Source organism: Hypanus sabinus, chromosome 29 (genome assembly GCF_030144855.1).
Source record: "Hypanus sabinus isolate sHypSab1 chromosome 29, sHypSab1.hap1, whole genome shotgun sequence".
NCBI classification, from domain to species: domain Eukaryota; kingdom Metazoa; phylum Chordata; class Chondrichthyes; order Myliobatiformes; family Dasyatidae; genus Hypanus; species Hypanus sabinus.
Window position 1 is genome coordinate 34,845,157 of NC_082734.1, and position 13,958 is coordinate 34,859,114.

The 13,958-nt window shown below is 41.8% G+C and overlaps 1 protein-coding gene across 2 annotated transcripts in view; it reads left to right on the forward strand.

Annotated features, from left to right (window-relative positions):
• Positions 1–753: 753 nt before the first annotated feature.
• The window catches only part of LOC132383235 (transient receptor potential cation channel subfamily M member 4-like), a 115,691-nt gene continuing 102,486 nt past the window's right edge, over positions 754–13,958 (forward strand). The window contains exons 1-3 of one of the 2 annotated variants that reach the window (XM_059954154.1): positions 754–844; positions 9,188–9,255; positions 11,412–11,589. In XM_059954154.1, the coding sequence (XP_059810137.1) occupies positions 818–844; positions 9,188–9,255; positions 11,412–11,589 (273 nt within the window). In that variant the 5' untranslated portion in view covers positions 754–817. The remainder of the gene's footprint in view (positions 845–9,187; positions 9,256–11,411; positions 11,590–13,958) is intronic. The other variant, XM_059954155.1, reaches the window with a different exon arrangement.

The window sequence follows — 13,958 nt, forward strand, 5'->3', positions numbered from 1 at the left end:
TTCAAAGAGACTTTGGAGTCTTTGGGCAGAATTCCAAAAAGGTTAACTTGCAGGTTGACCCCATGGTAGGGAAGGCAAAAGCAATGTTTGCATTTTGAGGTGACTAGAATATAAAAACAAGGATATAATGCTGAGGGTTTATAAGGCTTGGTGAGGCCTCATTTGTAGTACTGTAAGTAGTTTTGGTCCTCCTATTTAAGAAAGGATGTGCTGACATTGGAGAGGGTGCAGAGGAGGTTATTGAAAATGATTCCAGGAATGAAAGTGTTAACACAAGAGGCGTGTTTAATGGCTGGCATTTAGAAGAATGAGAGGGGATCTCATTGAAACCTATCGAATGTTGAAAGACCTAGGTAGAGTAGATGTGGAGAGGATGTTTTCAATAGTGGGGGAGTCTGGGACCAGAGAGCGCAGCTTCAGAATAGAGGGGCATCCATTTATAACAGTGTGTTCCTGATCCCCCCCCCCCCCCGAGCGCCGCCACTAAATCCACCCCCCATTGCTCCCTCAATCAGGTAATTCAGATCACTGTGTGGAGGGGCACTTCTCCACAAGAATCCTTAACTCTTTCCTTCAGTGCCTTGGACCATTGAGTATTCATGTATTCTGTCGCCCCTCTGCTAAGCTGATCCTCCCTTCAGATAAGCACTTTGCCTCCTCGCAGCAGGGCAAGCTGCGACTCAGCTTGGGCGAGGTCAGCGTCAATCGTGAGCACACTCCCCAGCTGCATTCCTGTGAAGGCTGTCCTTCAGCAACCAGGAAGAGAGCGACCGGTCGGTCTACAGGACGAGTCCGTGTCACGAAGCTCGTGGAAACTATGATCAACAATCTGCAGCGGGACCAGGTATGTTTCCTGAAGTTGGATTTATAACATGAAGTACAAGGATTTGTTTCTACATGTTGTGCTTTTGGATATCTGATCGGGAGGCAAAGAACAAAACGAATAAAGTCTAAATTTTGTTCTGATTTTTTAGTAATAGTCTTTCGGGGTTTTCCCCTCGTCTTTTTTTTAGATCTCCCTGAATGAAATTTTGTTCTCAATGTTTTGTTTGCAGTGTAGAGGAAATTAAAATAGATTTTAAACAACTTTATAAGCATCACTTATCAGCTGCTAGCATCCAGAAAGCCTCCGCCAGACGGGCTGCCTGATTGATGGTGGCATTCGTATTTATTCTTCATGTGTCATCGCCATCAGGATGTGCAGTGCCCCCCGACGTGGGCGATCACGCTCCCATGGCCTCAAGTGACCCCATTCCGGGGGCTAAGCAGGTGCTACACTGTGCCCGAGGGTCCGGCTCTCGCCCTGACATGTTGACTGTTTATTCCCCATCATAGATTCGCCCTGCCTCGCTAAGTCCCTTTAGCTTTTTGTGCGTGTTGCGCTAGTCTTCGCGGACCCTGGGAATGGCGGAGTGTTGGCCACCATGAGGGGTTCTTCCTGCTGTGTTGGTCAGAGATAGGCAGGAGCCTGTGGTCTTTCACATGTACCTTGAATTACTGGAGGAGGATATTTACATATCATTTGTTAACAATTTGGCTTGGTTGTCACAGCTCTGACTGTTGACACAGTGAATAGTTTTAAAGGTTTATGCTTGCATTCAAGCTCCCTCCTTAAAGTGACTCCTCATCGTAAAGGCGTGGCAAACCTTTCTCCGCAGTGACTCACGCCTCTGGGGAACCACCTAATTCCTCTTCTGATCCCTTATCTCCTCATCTGAGGCCACCCACTCCATGGCCTTCAGCACCTCTCAGAACCCTACCAAGTCCTGTCATACCACTGGCTGACTAGATATGGTTTCTGGCACGGCCAGAGAGGGATTGGGCCTTCAACCGATCCTCTGACTCCCCCCCCCACCCCCACCCCCAACCTCATTTCAAAGTTCAGAGTAAATTTATTATCGAGGTGTGAGGTGCTACATTTTGGTAGGAATAATCCAAATAGGACATACATGGTAAATGGTAGGGCATTGAAGAATGCAGTAGAACAGAGTGATCTAGGAATAATGGTGCATAATTCCCTGAAGGTGGAATCTCATGTGGATAGGGTGGTGAAGAAAGCTTTTGGTACGTTGGCCTTTATAAATCAGAGCATTGAGTACAGAAGTTGGGATGTAATGTTAAAATTGTACAAGGCATTGGTAAGGCCAAATTTGGAGTATCGTGTACTGTTCTGGTCACCGAGTTATAGGAAAGATGTCAACAAAATAGAGAGAGTACAGAGGAGATTTACTAGAATGTTACCTGGGTTTCAGCATCTGAGTTACAGAGAAAGGTTGAACAAGTTAGGTCTTTATTCTTTGGAGTGTAGAAGGTTGAGGGGGGACTTGATAGAGGTATTTAAAATAATGGAGGTAGATTGAGTTGACGTGGATAGGCTTTTTCCATTGAGAGTAGGGGAGATTCAAACAAGAGGACATGAGTTGAGAGTTAGGGGGCAAAATTTAAGGGTAACATGAGGGGGAATTTCTTTACTCAGAGAGTGGTTGCTGTGTAGAATGAGCTTCCAGTAGAAGTGGTAGTGGCAGGTTCGAAATTGTCATTTAAAGTAAAATTGGATAGGTATTGGACAGGAAAGGAATGGAGGGTTAGGGGCTGAGTGCAGGTCGGTGGGTCTAGGTGAGAGTAAGTGTACAGCACGGACTAGAAGGGCTGAGATGGCCTGTTTCCATGATGTTATGGTTATATGGTATGTATATGTTACCATATACTACCTGGAAATTCATTTTCTTGCAGACAATCACAGTATAACCATATAATAAAGAATATAGAGTATAATAAAGAAATACAATAGAATCAATGAAAAACTATACAGAAACACAAACTAACTTGCAAAAGAAGACAAACTGCAAGTACAAAATGATAAGAATAATAATTAATTTCTTTCTCAGCTCATGCTAGTACGGGCATACCCAAGCACACTCGCTTCTCAATTGCTAGGACCTTTCTAGTGGTGTTTATTATTATTATGCTCAAACAGGGTGATGCACAATCAAGAAGCAAGCTGCATTAGGGAGGAAGAAGGACTCTCATAGTTGGGAGAAATGTCCATAATTCACAGTCATCAGATTTAAATTGGGTTTAGCTTGAAGAGGCTGGTGTGATGTAATTATGTAAAAGGTTCTTAGCATATGTTTGTTGTGTAGGTTTAGCAGTTTCATTAAACATAAAACGCCTCACTCTGCTTTATTTGAGGAAACTTACAAAACAATAGAAGAAATGAAAATACCTAAAGTTACAATGGAAATGCTAAAAGTGGTTGTAAAAATACCCACAACTGGAAAAATACCAGCGGTGATAGTATTCATAATTATTGGTATTAAAGATTACTTGCCTTCATCTGTACCTATTAATATATCTCAACAATTTTATTAAAAACCCTGAAAAAGTGCCTGAATTTTTGACAGAAAGTAATACATAGAAGTCACAAATGAACCATCAAAATATTGTCCTATTACTTGTTTACAAACAATATATAAAAATCAGCACTCACTTAGATACCCACAATGTACTTCCAGAAGAGCAGAAAGGATGCCGTAAAGAATGACTGATAATAGAATCTGTAATTCTAAATCAAGCCTGGTGGAAAAGCAGAAATCTTTCATGTTGTTATACTGACTACCAAAAAGCATTTGTTTCTGTTCCACAGTTACGGTTAATAGAAATTCTTAATATATGTAAAATGCACCCAATACTTACGTAATTCCTACAACATCTGATGAAACAGAAAAGAACAACCAGTGTTATTAAAATAAACCACTTTAAATTGTAGAAGAGAATGACGAGCACAGAAGGTGATTTATTAACCCATTTAAGAATTTTATTCCATCTATCATCAGAAATCTGACAATTTAGGTAATCCTCCCAAGCTTTTTTAATTTTATCTAAAACGTCTTGTCTAGAATCAATCAACAAGTTATAGATACCAGTAATAGAACCATTAACAAAAGGTTTTAAATTTAAAAGATCGTCCAGTAAATTTTTATCAGGACCTATAGGAAAAGTAGTTACTTAGAAACGTAAGAAATCTCTAATTTGAAGGTATCTGTAAAAATGTGTTTTTGGGAGTGCAAATTTAGTTGACAATTGGTCAAATGAAGCAAGAGATCCTGAGATAAACAGGTCCCAAAAGCACTTAATACCCAGTTCATCCCAATCTTTAAAGACTTTGTCAGTCATGGAAGGGACAAAAAAAATTAAGGAGAATGGGAGATGATAATGAAAAATTCACTAAACCAAAAAATTTCCTAAATTGAGACCAAATCCTTAAAGTTTGCTTAACAATTATGTTATCTGTTATTTTATTTGAAGAAAAGTTATTTTATTAAAAGAAGAGTATGATCCAAGAAGAGAGACAATAGAGGAATAGGTTCATAGAGCTTACATTTCTAAACAGAAGCAGTCCAGTTTTTATATGAATGTTTCTCCACTTTGTAATAAATGCAACTCTGCTGATGCCACTTTAATTCATATGTTTTGGTTTTGCCCTAAAATTGAAAAGTTTTGGTGGAAAGTATTCCATACCTTCTTACAACTTTTTAGGGTCCAATTTGACCCAAATCCCCTTACTGCCTTGTTTGGTATTATTGCAAATGAAGATATAACTTTAAATACTCCTAACCTACAGGTTTTAGTTTTTACCTCTCTTTTAGCAAGAAGAGCAATCTTGCTTAAATGGAAGGAGTCTACCCCTCCTACACATCTTCAATGGCTACGTGATATTATGTCGTATTTAAATTTAGAAAAGATCCGCTGCTCAGTCTTAAATTCGAAACAATCTTTTTATGATATTTGGGGACCTTTCCTAAATTACTTTTCCAATTTATAAAGTTTAACAGTGCACAGACTTTTATGTATATTTTTATCTTCTCTTCTTAAGCGAATATGTTTTTTTTTCTAATTAACCATTATCATCCATCAATTTTTTTCTTTGGTAGTTAGTAAGGGATTGACTTTTTTATATAAAAAATTTATTTTATGATGTATGACCTATCTTTAAATTTTTGATTACAAGAGTGGTATACCTTTATGTGTTAAGCTATAACATTTTGATCAATTTTATTACAATATATGAATGTACACAAGTTATGTTGAGATGTATCTATGTGTTGCACTCTGTAAACCTTATTTTTTTCTTCTGAATAAAAATATTGTAAAAAGAAAGAAAATAAACCGAGGCATTTTCCAGTGCAACTCTCTAAGGCCACTATGGTTTTGTCTAGCTTTAAATCCACTCTCTAATTTACTGAATCAGACAGAAATTGGGTATCAAATTAGAAACAATGAAATGAACTATACCTCAACCCACCTTTGAAATCATACACTCTTTCATCAGTTAAGCTGAAGAAATTAATTCAAACAATAAAACTATTTTCGAAGATATAAACATGAACTCTGGACTGGATAAATGCAGATCATTAAACATAAATAAAGGGCAAGAGAGTTAACAGAATACAGAATACAGCAGAATACAATACAACCGATGAATATGAAATAAGCTGTGTAAGTCTCCGGAATACCAACAAACAAAGAAAACAGATCATATTGTGATAAAGGGAAAACTTTCAACAGAATTAACGTCAAGGCTTAAGAAAATCTGCCAAACAGAGCTCAACAAATAAAAATATAACAAAGGCGATAAACACTTTCACTGTACCCAGATTAACACATTGTTTTGGCATAATATCTTGGTCCAAAACCAATCTGGAAAAGTTACTAAGAAAAATAAGAACTGAAATAACACATTTTAGAAAACACTGTGTACGCTCAAAAGCACGACCTAGGACAGAAGGAGGAAGAGGAATGACAGACATAAAAAATTTACAAAACTCTCAGATAAAGCTTCTAAGGATATTCTTTCATCAACAAAAACAGGACTCCATGTGAACCTGTGTAATTCTGATAAGAAACACACACCACTAAATCTAAATGAAAGCACAAGCCAGAAAAATGAAGACGTAATCACTACAGAAAAAAAATTAACCAAAGGAAGAACATGATCCTCCATGGAAGACATCCCCAAGTTCTGAGCAACTCGATGTCGACAAGGAACCTTCGAACGCCTGGCTCAGAGTTGGAGACCTCTTCCCAGAAGCAGAAGGGTTCCTTGTGGCAACACCGGACCAGGTGGTTCAGACAAAAAATGATCAAAAATGCATAATTCAAGATGATAAATGCAGAAAATGGCACGCGAAACCAGAAACAATCCTGCACGTTACAGGATCCTGCAGCAGTTTAACTCAACCTGATTACTGACACAGGCACAATCAAGTGACAAGCATTATTGATTAATTAATACATACTGAGAACTTGTCGAGTTGTTGAAAGTGAGACAATACTTGAAGGTTGTTGAAAGTGAGACAATACTTTATGGAATCAGTCCCCTATTGAGCTGAGCTCTGTACAATAAACTCTAGTAATTGTTGAGAGACTCTTTACAACCCGTTCTCAGTATTATTTCTTATTTGTACAATTTGTCTTCTTTTGCACATTGGTTGTTTGTCAGTCTTTGTTTATAGTTTTTCCTAAATTGTATCATTTTATTTTCCTATATGCAAGAAAATGAATCTCAAGGTAGACCTTGACTTTGATCCCAATGGCCCAGGATCTGTCACAGCCACAGACATTTAATCTCACTGAGGCTCTTTTACTACACTGTTTAAACACACTGAGGATCATTTCACGCGCGTTCTTTAACCTCACATAATTCACTGAAAAAATTATCTCATTGTGTAGTAAATATCTGAAAAGAAGTGAATAAACTCTTCTCAGGCTTACAGAGATTAATTATGACCAATGTTTTAATGACAGTCTCTGCCATCCTCATCAGAGGTGATGCTGGGCACGTCTAGTCCAGTGGTGTTTACACCCCAGTAGTCCGTTCCAACTGATTAGTTAGTCCTCATCCAATCAGGTTTTGCTCCCCCACCTTGTTTGGAATCGAATTCCAGTTCTTATTTAGAGTGAGACCTTCATCAAGGAGCACAGGAGATGCATCCATCTGGGCTACCCGAAGAAACTGGCGATAGCAGAACATTGCATTCGGAATGGTCATAGGATTGACTTTGATGGTACAGAACCATCCAAGAAAAAAAGCTGAGGAGTAGATTTAAAAAGTGGGAGTAGGGGAGAGAGGAGCACAATGTAAGAGGAGAAACCTGAAGGGAGAGGGATGAAGTTAAGAGCTGGGAAGTTGATTGGTGAAAGGGATACAGGGCGGGAGAAAGGAGAGTCTGATACGACAGCTATTTTTCTCCAGTCCTGCCGAAGGGTCTCACCCCAAAATGTCGACTACTTTTTTCCATAGATGCTGTCTGGCCTGCTGAGTTCCTCCAGCATACTGTGGGTGTTGATTAACATTGCTATCACATGTTGTGAAATGTGTTGTTTTGTGGCAGAAGTACATTACAATGCATAATAATAATTAAGACTATAAATTACAATAGGTATGGAAACAGTAAAAAAACTATTGAAGAAGTGTTCATGGGTTCTTTGTCCATTCTGAAATCTGATGGTGGAGGCGAAGAAGTTGTCTCAGAAAGGTTGTCTTCAGACCCATGTACCGTCTCCTTGATTGTAGCAATGCGAAGAGAGTATGTCCTGGGCAATGGGGTCTTTAATGATGGATACTCTTGACTTGGGGCATTGCCTTTTTTATGGTGTCCTGGATGCTGGGGAGGCGAGTGCCCATGATGGAGGGGACTGTGTTTACAACTTTCTGCAGCTTATTTCGATCCTGTGTCCTGGATGCTGGGGAGGCAAGTGCCCATGATGGAGGGGACTGTGTTTATGACTTTCTGCAGCTTATTTCGATCCTGTGTCCTGGATGCTGGGGAGGCGAGTGCCCATGATGGAGCTGCCTGAGTTTACAACTTCCTTCAGCTTTTTCTGATCATTTGCGGTGGCCTCTCCATATCAGATGGTGATGCAACTTGTTAGAAGGTTCTTCACGGTAGAAATTTGCAAGTGTCTTTGGTGACGTACCAATTCTCCTTAAATTCCTTATGAAATATAGCCACAGCCATGCCTACTCCGTAATTGCATCAATATGTTCAGATCAGGGTAGGTCCTCAGAAATGTTGACACCCAGAAACTTAACTTGACACTGCTCACCCTTTCCACTGCTGCTCTCTCGATGAGGACTGGTGTGTGTTCCCTCGATTTATTCTTCCTGAAGTCCACAATCAATTCCTTAGTCTTACTGACGTTGAGGGCAAGGTTTTTGCTGAGGCACCACTCAAACCACTGATCTATCTCACTCTTGTACACCTCCTTATCACCATCTGAAATTCTGCCTACAACGGTTGTGAAATTTGCAAGTTTATAGATGCTACTTGAGCTGTTCCTAGCCGCACAGTCATGAATGTAAAGAGAGTGGAGCAGTGGCCCAAGCACGCATCCTTAAATTGCACCAATACTGATTGTCAGTGAGGAGGAAATTTTATTTCCAATCCGTACAGACTGTGGTCAGCCAGTGAGGAAGTCAAGGATCCAGTTGCAGAGGCCCAGGTATTGGAGCTTTTTGGTTAGAACTGTGTTGAACACCGAGCTGTAGGTAACAAACAGCAGCCTGATGTAAGTATTGTTACTTGTGCCTGGGTGGTCCACAACCAAATTGAGAGCCTGTCAGATTGCATACACTGTAGACCTATTGCAGTGAATGCAGCAGGTCCAGCTCCTTGCTGACACGGGAGTTGACTCTAGCCAGAGCAAACCTCTCAAAGCCCTTCATCACAGTGGATGTGAATGCCACTGGGTGATAGCAGCGAAAGCCGCTTACCCTGATCTTCTTGGGCACTCATACGATTGCCACGATTTGAGGCAAATTATGCCAAATAAATCCCCAGGGCCTGGTAAGGTGTTCTCTTGGACCTCGTGGGAGGCTAGTGCAGACATTGCGGGGGCTCTAGCAGAGATGATTAAAATGTCCGTAGCCACAGGTGAGGTGCTGGAGTGCTGGAGGATGGCTAATGTGGTAAGAAAACCCCCAAGAATAAGTTTACTGCCTCATTGGGACAACGTACTCACTGCGTCTCATCACGAGTCCAGAGGCGGCACGTTCATATCAAACCTTTTCTTTATTGATCATTTTGGGGCCACAGAGTTACTAGGTCATCTCGAGTAGTTCATTGCCCAAAATACTCCACAAGGCACCAAGTTCCACTGACATCTACGTGTTTTCATCCAACAGAGCTGGATACCCAAGGTGATTAAAAAGAAAACATGCTGCACCTTCCTTGAGGACACAAGTGGCCAAAGGTAAAGTACTGTGTGCGCTCAGGCAGGTTAAAGGGGCGTGGTTGGTGGTCCAGAGGAGATACAACCATTGGGGCATGGAGGATATCTGGGAAATGGAGGGATACACAGGAGGGATATTTTGGGAAAATGTCGAGAGTCACCAGGCACGTGAGGGAATACACAAGGGGAGAGTGTGGCGTAGAAGCAGAGGGACGTTTGTATTGGTATTGGTTTACCATGTAACAAGATACAGTGAAAAGATCGCCTTTCATACTGTTCGTACAGATTAATCAATGTACATTATATTGTGGTAAACAAGGTAAAACAATACTGACAAGGAATGAAGTGGAACAGCCACTGAAAGAGTGTAGTGCAGGTAAACGATGACATGTAAGAACATACCAAGGTGCGTTGTCTTATAGAACATAGAATAGTACAGCACATTACAGGCCCTTCAGCCCACAATGTTGTGCCGACCCTCAAACCCAGCCTCCCTTATAACCCCCCCCCCAACCTTAAATTCCTCCATATACCTGTCTAGTAGTCTCTTAAACTTCACTAGTGTATCTGCCTCCACCACTGACTCAGGCAGTGCATTCCACACACCAACCACTCTCTGAGTGAAAAACCTTCCTCTAATATCCCCCTTGAACTTCCCACCCCTTACCTTAAAGCTATGCCCTCTTGTACTGAGCAGTGGTGCCCTGGGGAAGAGGCGCTGGCTGTCCACTCTATCTATTCCTCTTAATATCTTGTATACCTCTATCATGTCTCCTCTCATTCTCCTCCTCTCCAAAGAAGACAAGACGTCCATTCAAGAGTCTGAAAACAGTGGGATAGAAACTCTACTTGAACCTGGAGGTTATTGCATCTTTTGCCCCATGAGAGAGGAAGAAGAGAGAATGTCTGGGATGGGAGAGGTCTTTGACTATCATGGCTGCTTTACTGAGGCAGCAAGAGGTATAGGCAGAGTCCATTGAAGGGAGGCTGGTTCCTGTGATGTGCTCAGCTGTGCCCACAAACAACTTTCTCCTGTTTTTTGTGGTCACGTGCAGAGCAGTTACCATGCCAAGCTGTGATGCATCTAGACAGAATGGTTTCTATGGTGCATCAATAAAAATTGGTATGGGTCAACAGGGATATGCCAAATCTCTTTAGCAACCCCCCCCCCCCCAAAGAAATAAAGGAGTTGGTGAGCTTTCTTGACCATGACACCCAGGTAGTTGGACCAGGACGTGCTATCGATAATATTCACACCTAGGAACTTGAAGTTCTCAACCACAGCACAGCACAGCCCAAAATGCCAGGCCGACCAATCTAAATAGACTCACAAACAATCTAAAACCCTCCCCTCCTGCACGGCCCATAACCATCAAGTTTTCTTACACCCATGTGCCAATCTAAGAGACTCTAAATTGTTCTTATTATAAGAGCAGGAGTCTTACAACTTCAAAAGCTGTTGGATAGGCCACGGCTGGAGTATTGAATGAAGTTCTGGCTGCCACATTATCAAAAGGATGAGATTGCACTGGGGAGGGTGCAGAGGAGATTCACTTACAAGGAGACATAGAATTGATGGGTTGGTTTCCCTCCTGTGGAGGAGGCCAAGGGAGGACCTGAGTACATGCAAGATGATCAGGGGCATAGATGGGGTAGATAGTGAGAAACATCTCTCCTTAGGGGAGGCGTCTGTGACCAGAGAGCATAGACGAAGGCAAAGAATAGAGATTTAGATGGAATCTGAAGATACTCAAATTTGCAACACACTGTCCCTCCTTCTGTACCTCCCCCCTCTCTCCCTCCTCTCTCTCTGTTTCTCTCTGTTCCTCTCTCTCCCTTTTTTCTGTCTCTCTGTTTCTCTCTCCCTCTCTCTGTTCCTCTGTTTCTCTCTCTCTGCCCCCCCCCCATTCTGTCTGTCTCCTTCTCTCTCTCACTCACTCTCTTTCTCCACCTCTGGTCGGGAAACTGTTGTTTTTGCACGTGGCCTCCCCACTGCCAGCGTAAGTCAGTGGTCAGTTCAGCCATCGATGACCTCCTCTATCACCCTCCCTCCCTCTCACTGTCTCTCCCATCCATCCATCTCCTCCTGCCTCCTCTATAATTTTCTTTCTCTCCACCCCACCCTGCTCCTCACATCTCCATAGTCCAGCCAACTCATCTCCCATTTCCCTGCCCAGCAAGCAGCAGATCTGCCAATGTGGTTACCCGAAGGAGCAGCACCGTGCCGTGGCAACAGAGGACAACTTTGGAGCGGCCGTCATCAGCAGGTGGAACACAGCTGAGCACACAACAGAGGAGCCGACAGACGCCTTCGGGGATGTGGAGTTCTTTGGGAAAGGCCGGAGACACGGGAAGGTAGGGGATATCCACCCCCACCCCACTGTGACTGTGTGCAGGACAGAAAAAGCTGGCCATGAACCCTACAGCTCAAACCAGGCTCTCTGGGTTTGCTCCTCTAAGGAAAGTATCTAACTGGTCTCGGCAATCAGAAACAGCCGGGAGTGAAAATGAAACAATTTCACCAGTTCAACAAGTTAGTAACTACAAAGCATTTGAAGGCATTGACAATTACAGGCTTCCCCCCCCGCTATTCAAAGGTAGAGCGTTCCTATGAAACTGTTCGTAAGCTGAAATGTCGTAAAGCGAAGAAGCAATTGCCATTAGTTTATATGGGAAAAATTTTTGAGCATTCCCAGACCCAAAAAATAACCCACCAAATCATACCAAATAACACATAAAACCTAAAATAACACAAACATATAGTAAAAACAGGATTGATAATGATAAATATACAGCCTATATAAAGCAGAAATATTGTATGTACGGTGTAGTTTCACTTTTCAGAATCGGAAAGTGCAAGCCAAGGTCGATTTGGAGAAAAAAAATCGGCACGTAGACACATGCGCACGCACACGCAACTGCCCGCACAAGGTCTCACGGTCATTGTAGTCTTTCTCAGGGTAAACACATGTATAAAGCAGGCGCCTTTTTTTTTAGTAAAAGGAAAAATCCTCTTTGGTTAGCGAAAACAGGTACTAATGTAGGTCTTTCATAACAGCGAGCTGTCGTAAAGCAAATGTTTGAAAAACAGGGGCCAGCTGTATCTTGAATGGTACAATGAAAATGAAGACTTGAAGAATGCAGTCATTGCATGGAGACAGTCCATTATCTGCACTAGGTGTCTGCACTGATTTTGTTCATTTGCAGTTTTTCAAAAGAACATTGTACTGTACACTGGATGAATTCCTCCATCAATAACTATTAAGAACTAATACATAGTTTTATTTTAGTGTTCTGTATTTTATTTACATACATCATTTACTCAGTTAAACAGTAATATGCCTTTTTTTAATACCTTTTTAACTACAAACGTATTACCATGAAACTTTTGCTAACTGGAGCAGCCACTTAATTGGGCCAAAATGTCCTGATCCTGATGTATCCCGGTTGACCAGAATCCGCTGTATATTTGAGTTAGAACCATGGACTGCTTGATTAATGGTAGGAGTCCATGCATGAAAAAGGTTGGGAACCCCTGATTTAGAGATACAGCTGGTGACAGGAACTTCTGGCCCAACGAGCCCACTCTGCCCAATTGAACCCACGTGACCAACCCAAAAAAGAAAATCTGCAGATGGGAGCACTCAGAGAAAGTCCACACGGTCATGGAGCGAATGTACAAATTCCTTACAAAGAGCAGTGGAATTGAACCCAGGTCACTGGCTGCAGTTTGCTGTAACACAAACTGTCGCACTGCTATGCCACCCTGATTTTCCCTCGATAAATGCTGTAAACTTTCTATTTTACAGAAAGGCAGGGAGAGTCACAGTTTAAATGTTACCCCCAAAAGAGAGCACTGTGTCCTCTCAGTACTGCATGGAGGTGTTTCTCTTATACAAACATCTCTAGAGTGGGATTTGAACCTTTTCTCCCTAACCTGCTAATCTGTGGATACTCACTGATGTGTATTTGACCAGAACTGGTGCCTACGCTGCTGTAAAGATTTTTTTTAAACTACACATCCTGAAATGAAGACTCAAGTAGTCAGCAGGACAGGCAGGGTCAATGCTTAATGTTTCAGGTCAATCGACCTTTTTCAGAACCAGAGAAATGAGAAATCACAACACACTTCATAATCAACTCATGCAGTTACATGTACATTGTGTCCGATTGTACCACTTTTCTGTTTATTTTGTGTTCTTTATGCTTATTGTGTTTTTTTAATGCTGCATCAGATCCACAGTAACAACCATTTTGTTCTCCTGTCCACATGTGTATTGAAGAATGACAATAAACAATCCTGAATCTTGAATTTGAAGTTGCAGAGAGGAGGAAGGGAGCGGTGTTTCTGATAGGGTTGCCTAGATGATGTAGTGTTTTGGCTGCTGCAAGCATTCTGCGTGAGAGAGAAACACAAGAGGACATGTTGGAACAGTGAGATGCAGAACACAACATGGCAGTCTGAAACAAAAGGAAATACTGATGAAAATCTGGTGACTTCTTAGCAGGCCTGGCCACAGGAAGGGCTGGGTATTTGAAATTGTTGAATTCAGGATCGAGTCCCAAAGGCTGGAATGTGTCCATACGGAGACCTTCTTCACAAATGTGCCTTGTGATTTTAGGTGGTCAAAGACTAAGGAGCAGGGTGTGTGGGACATCCAGAGGCAAGCTGTGTGAAATGCTTCAAGTAATGGTGTCAGTTTTGTTCTCCCTTCTCACCCAGT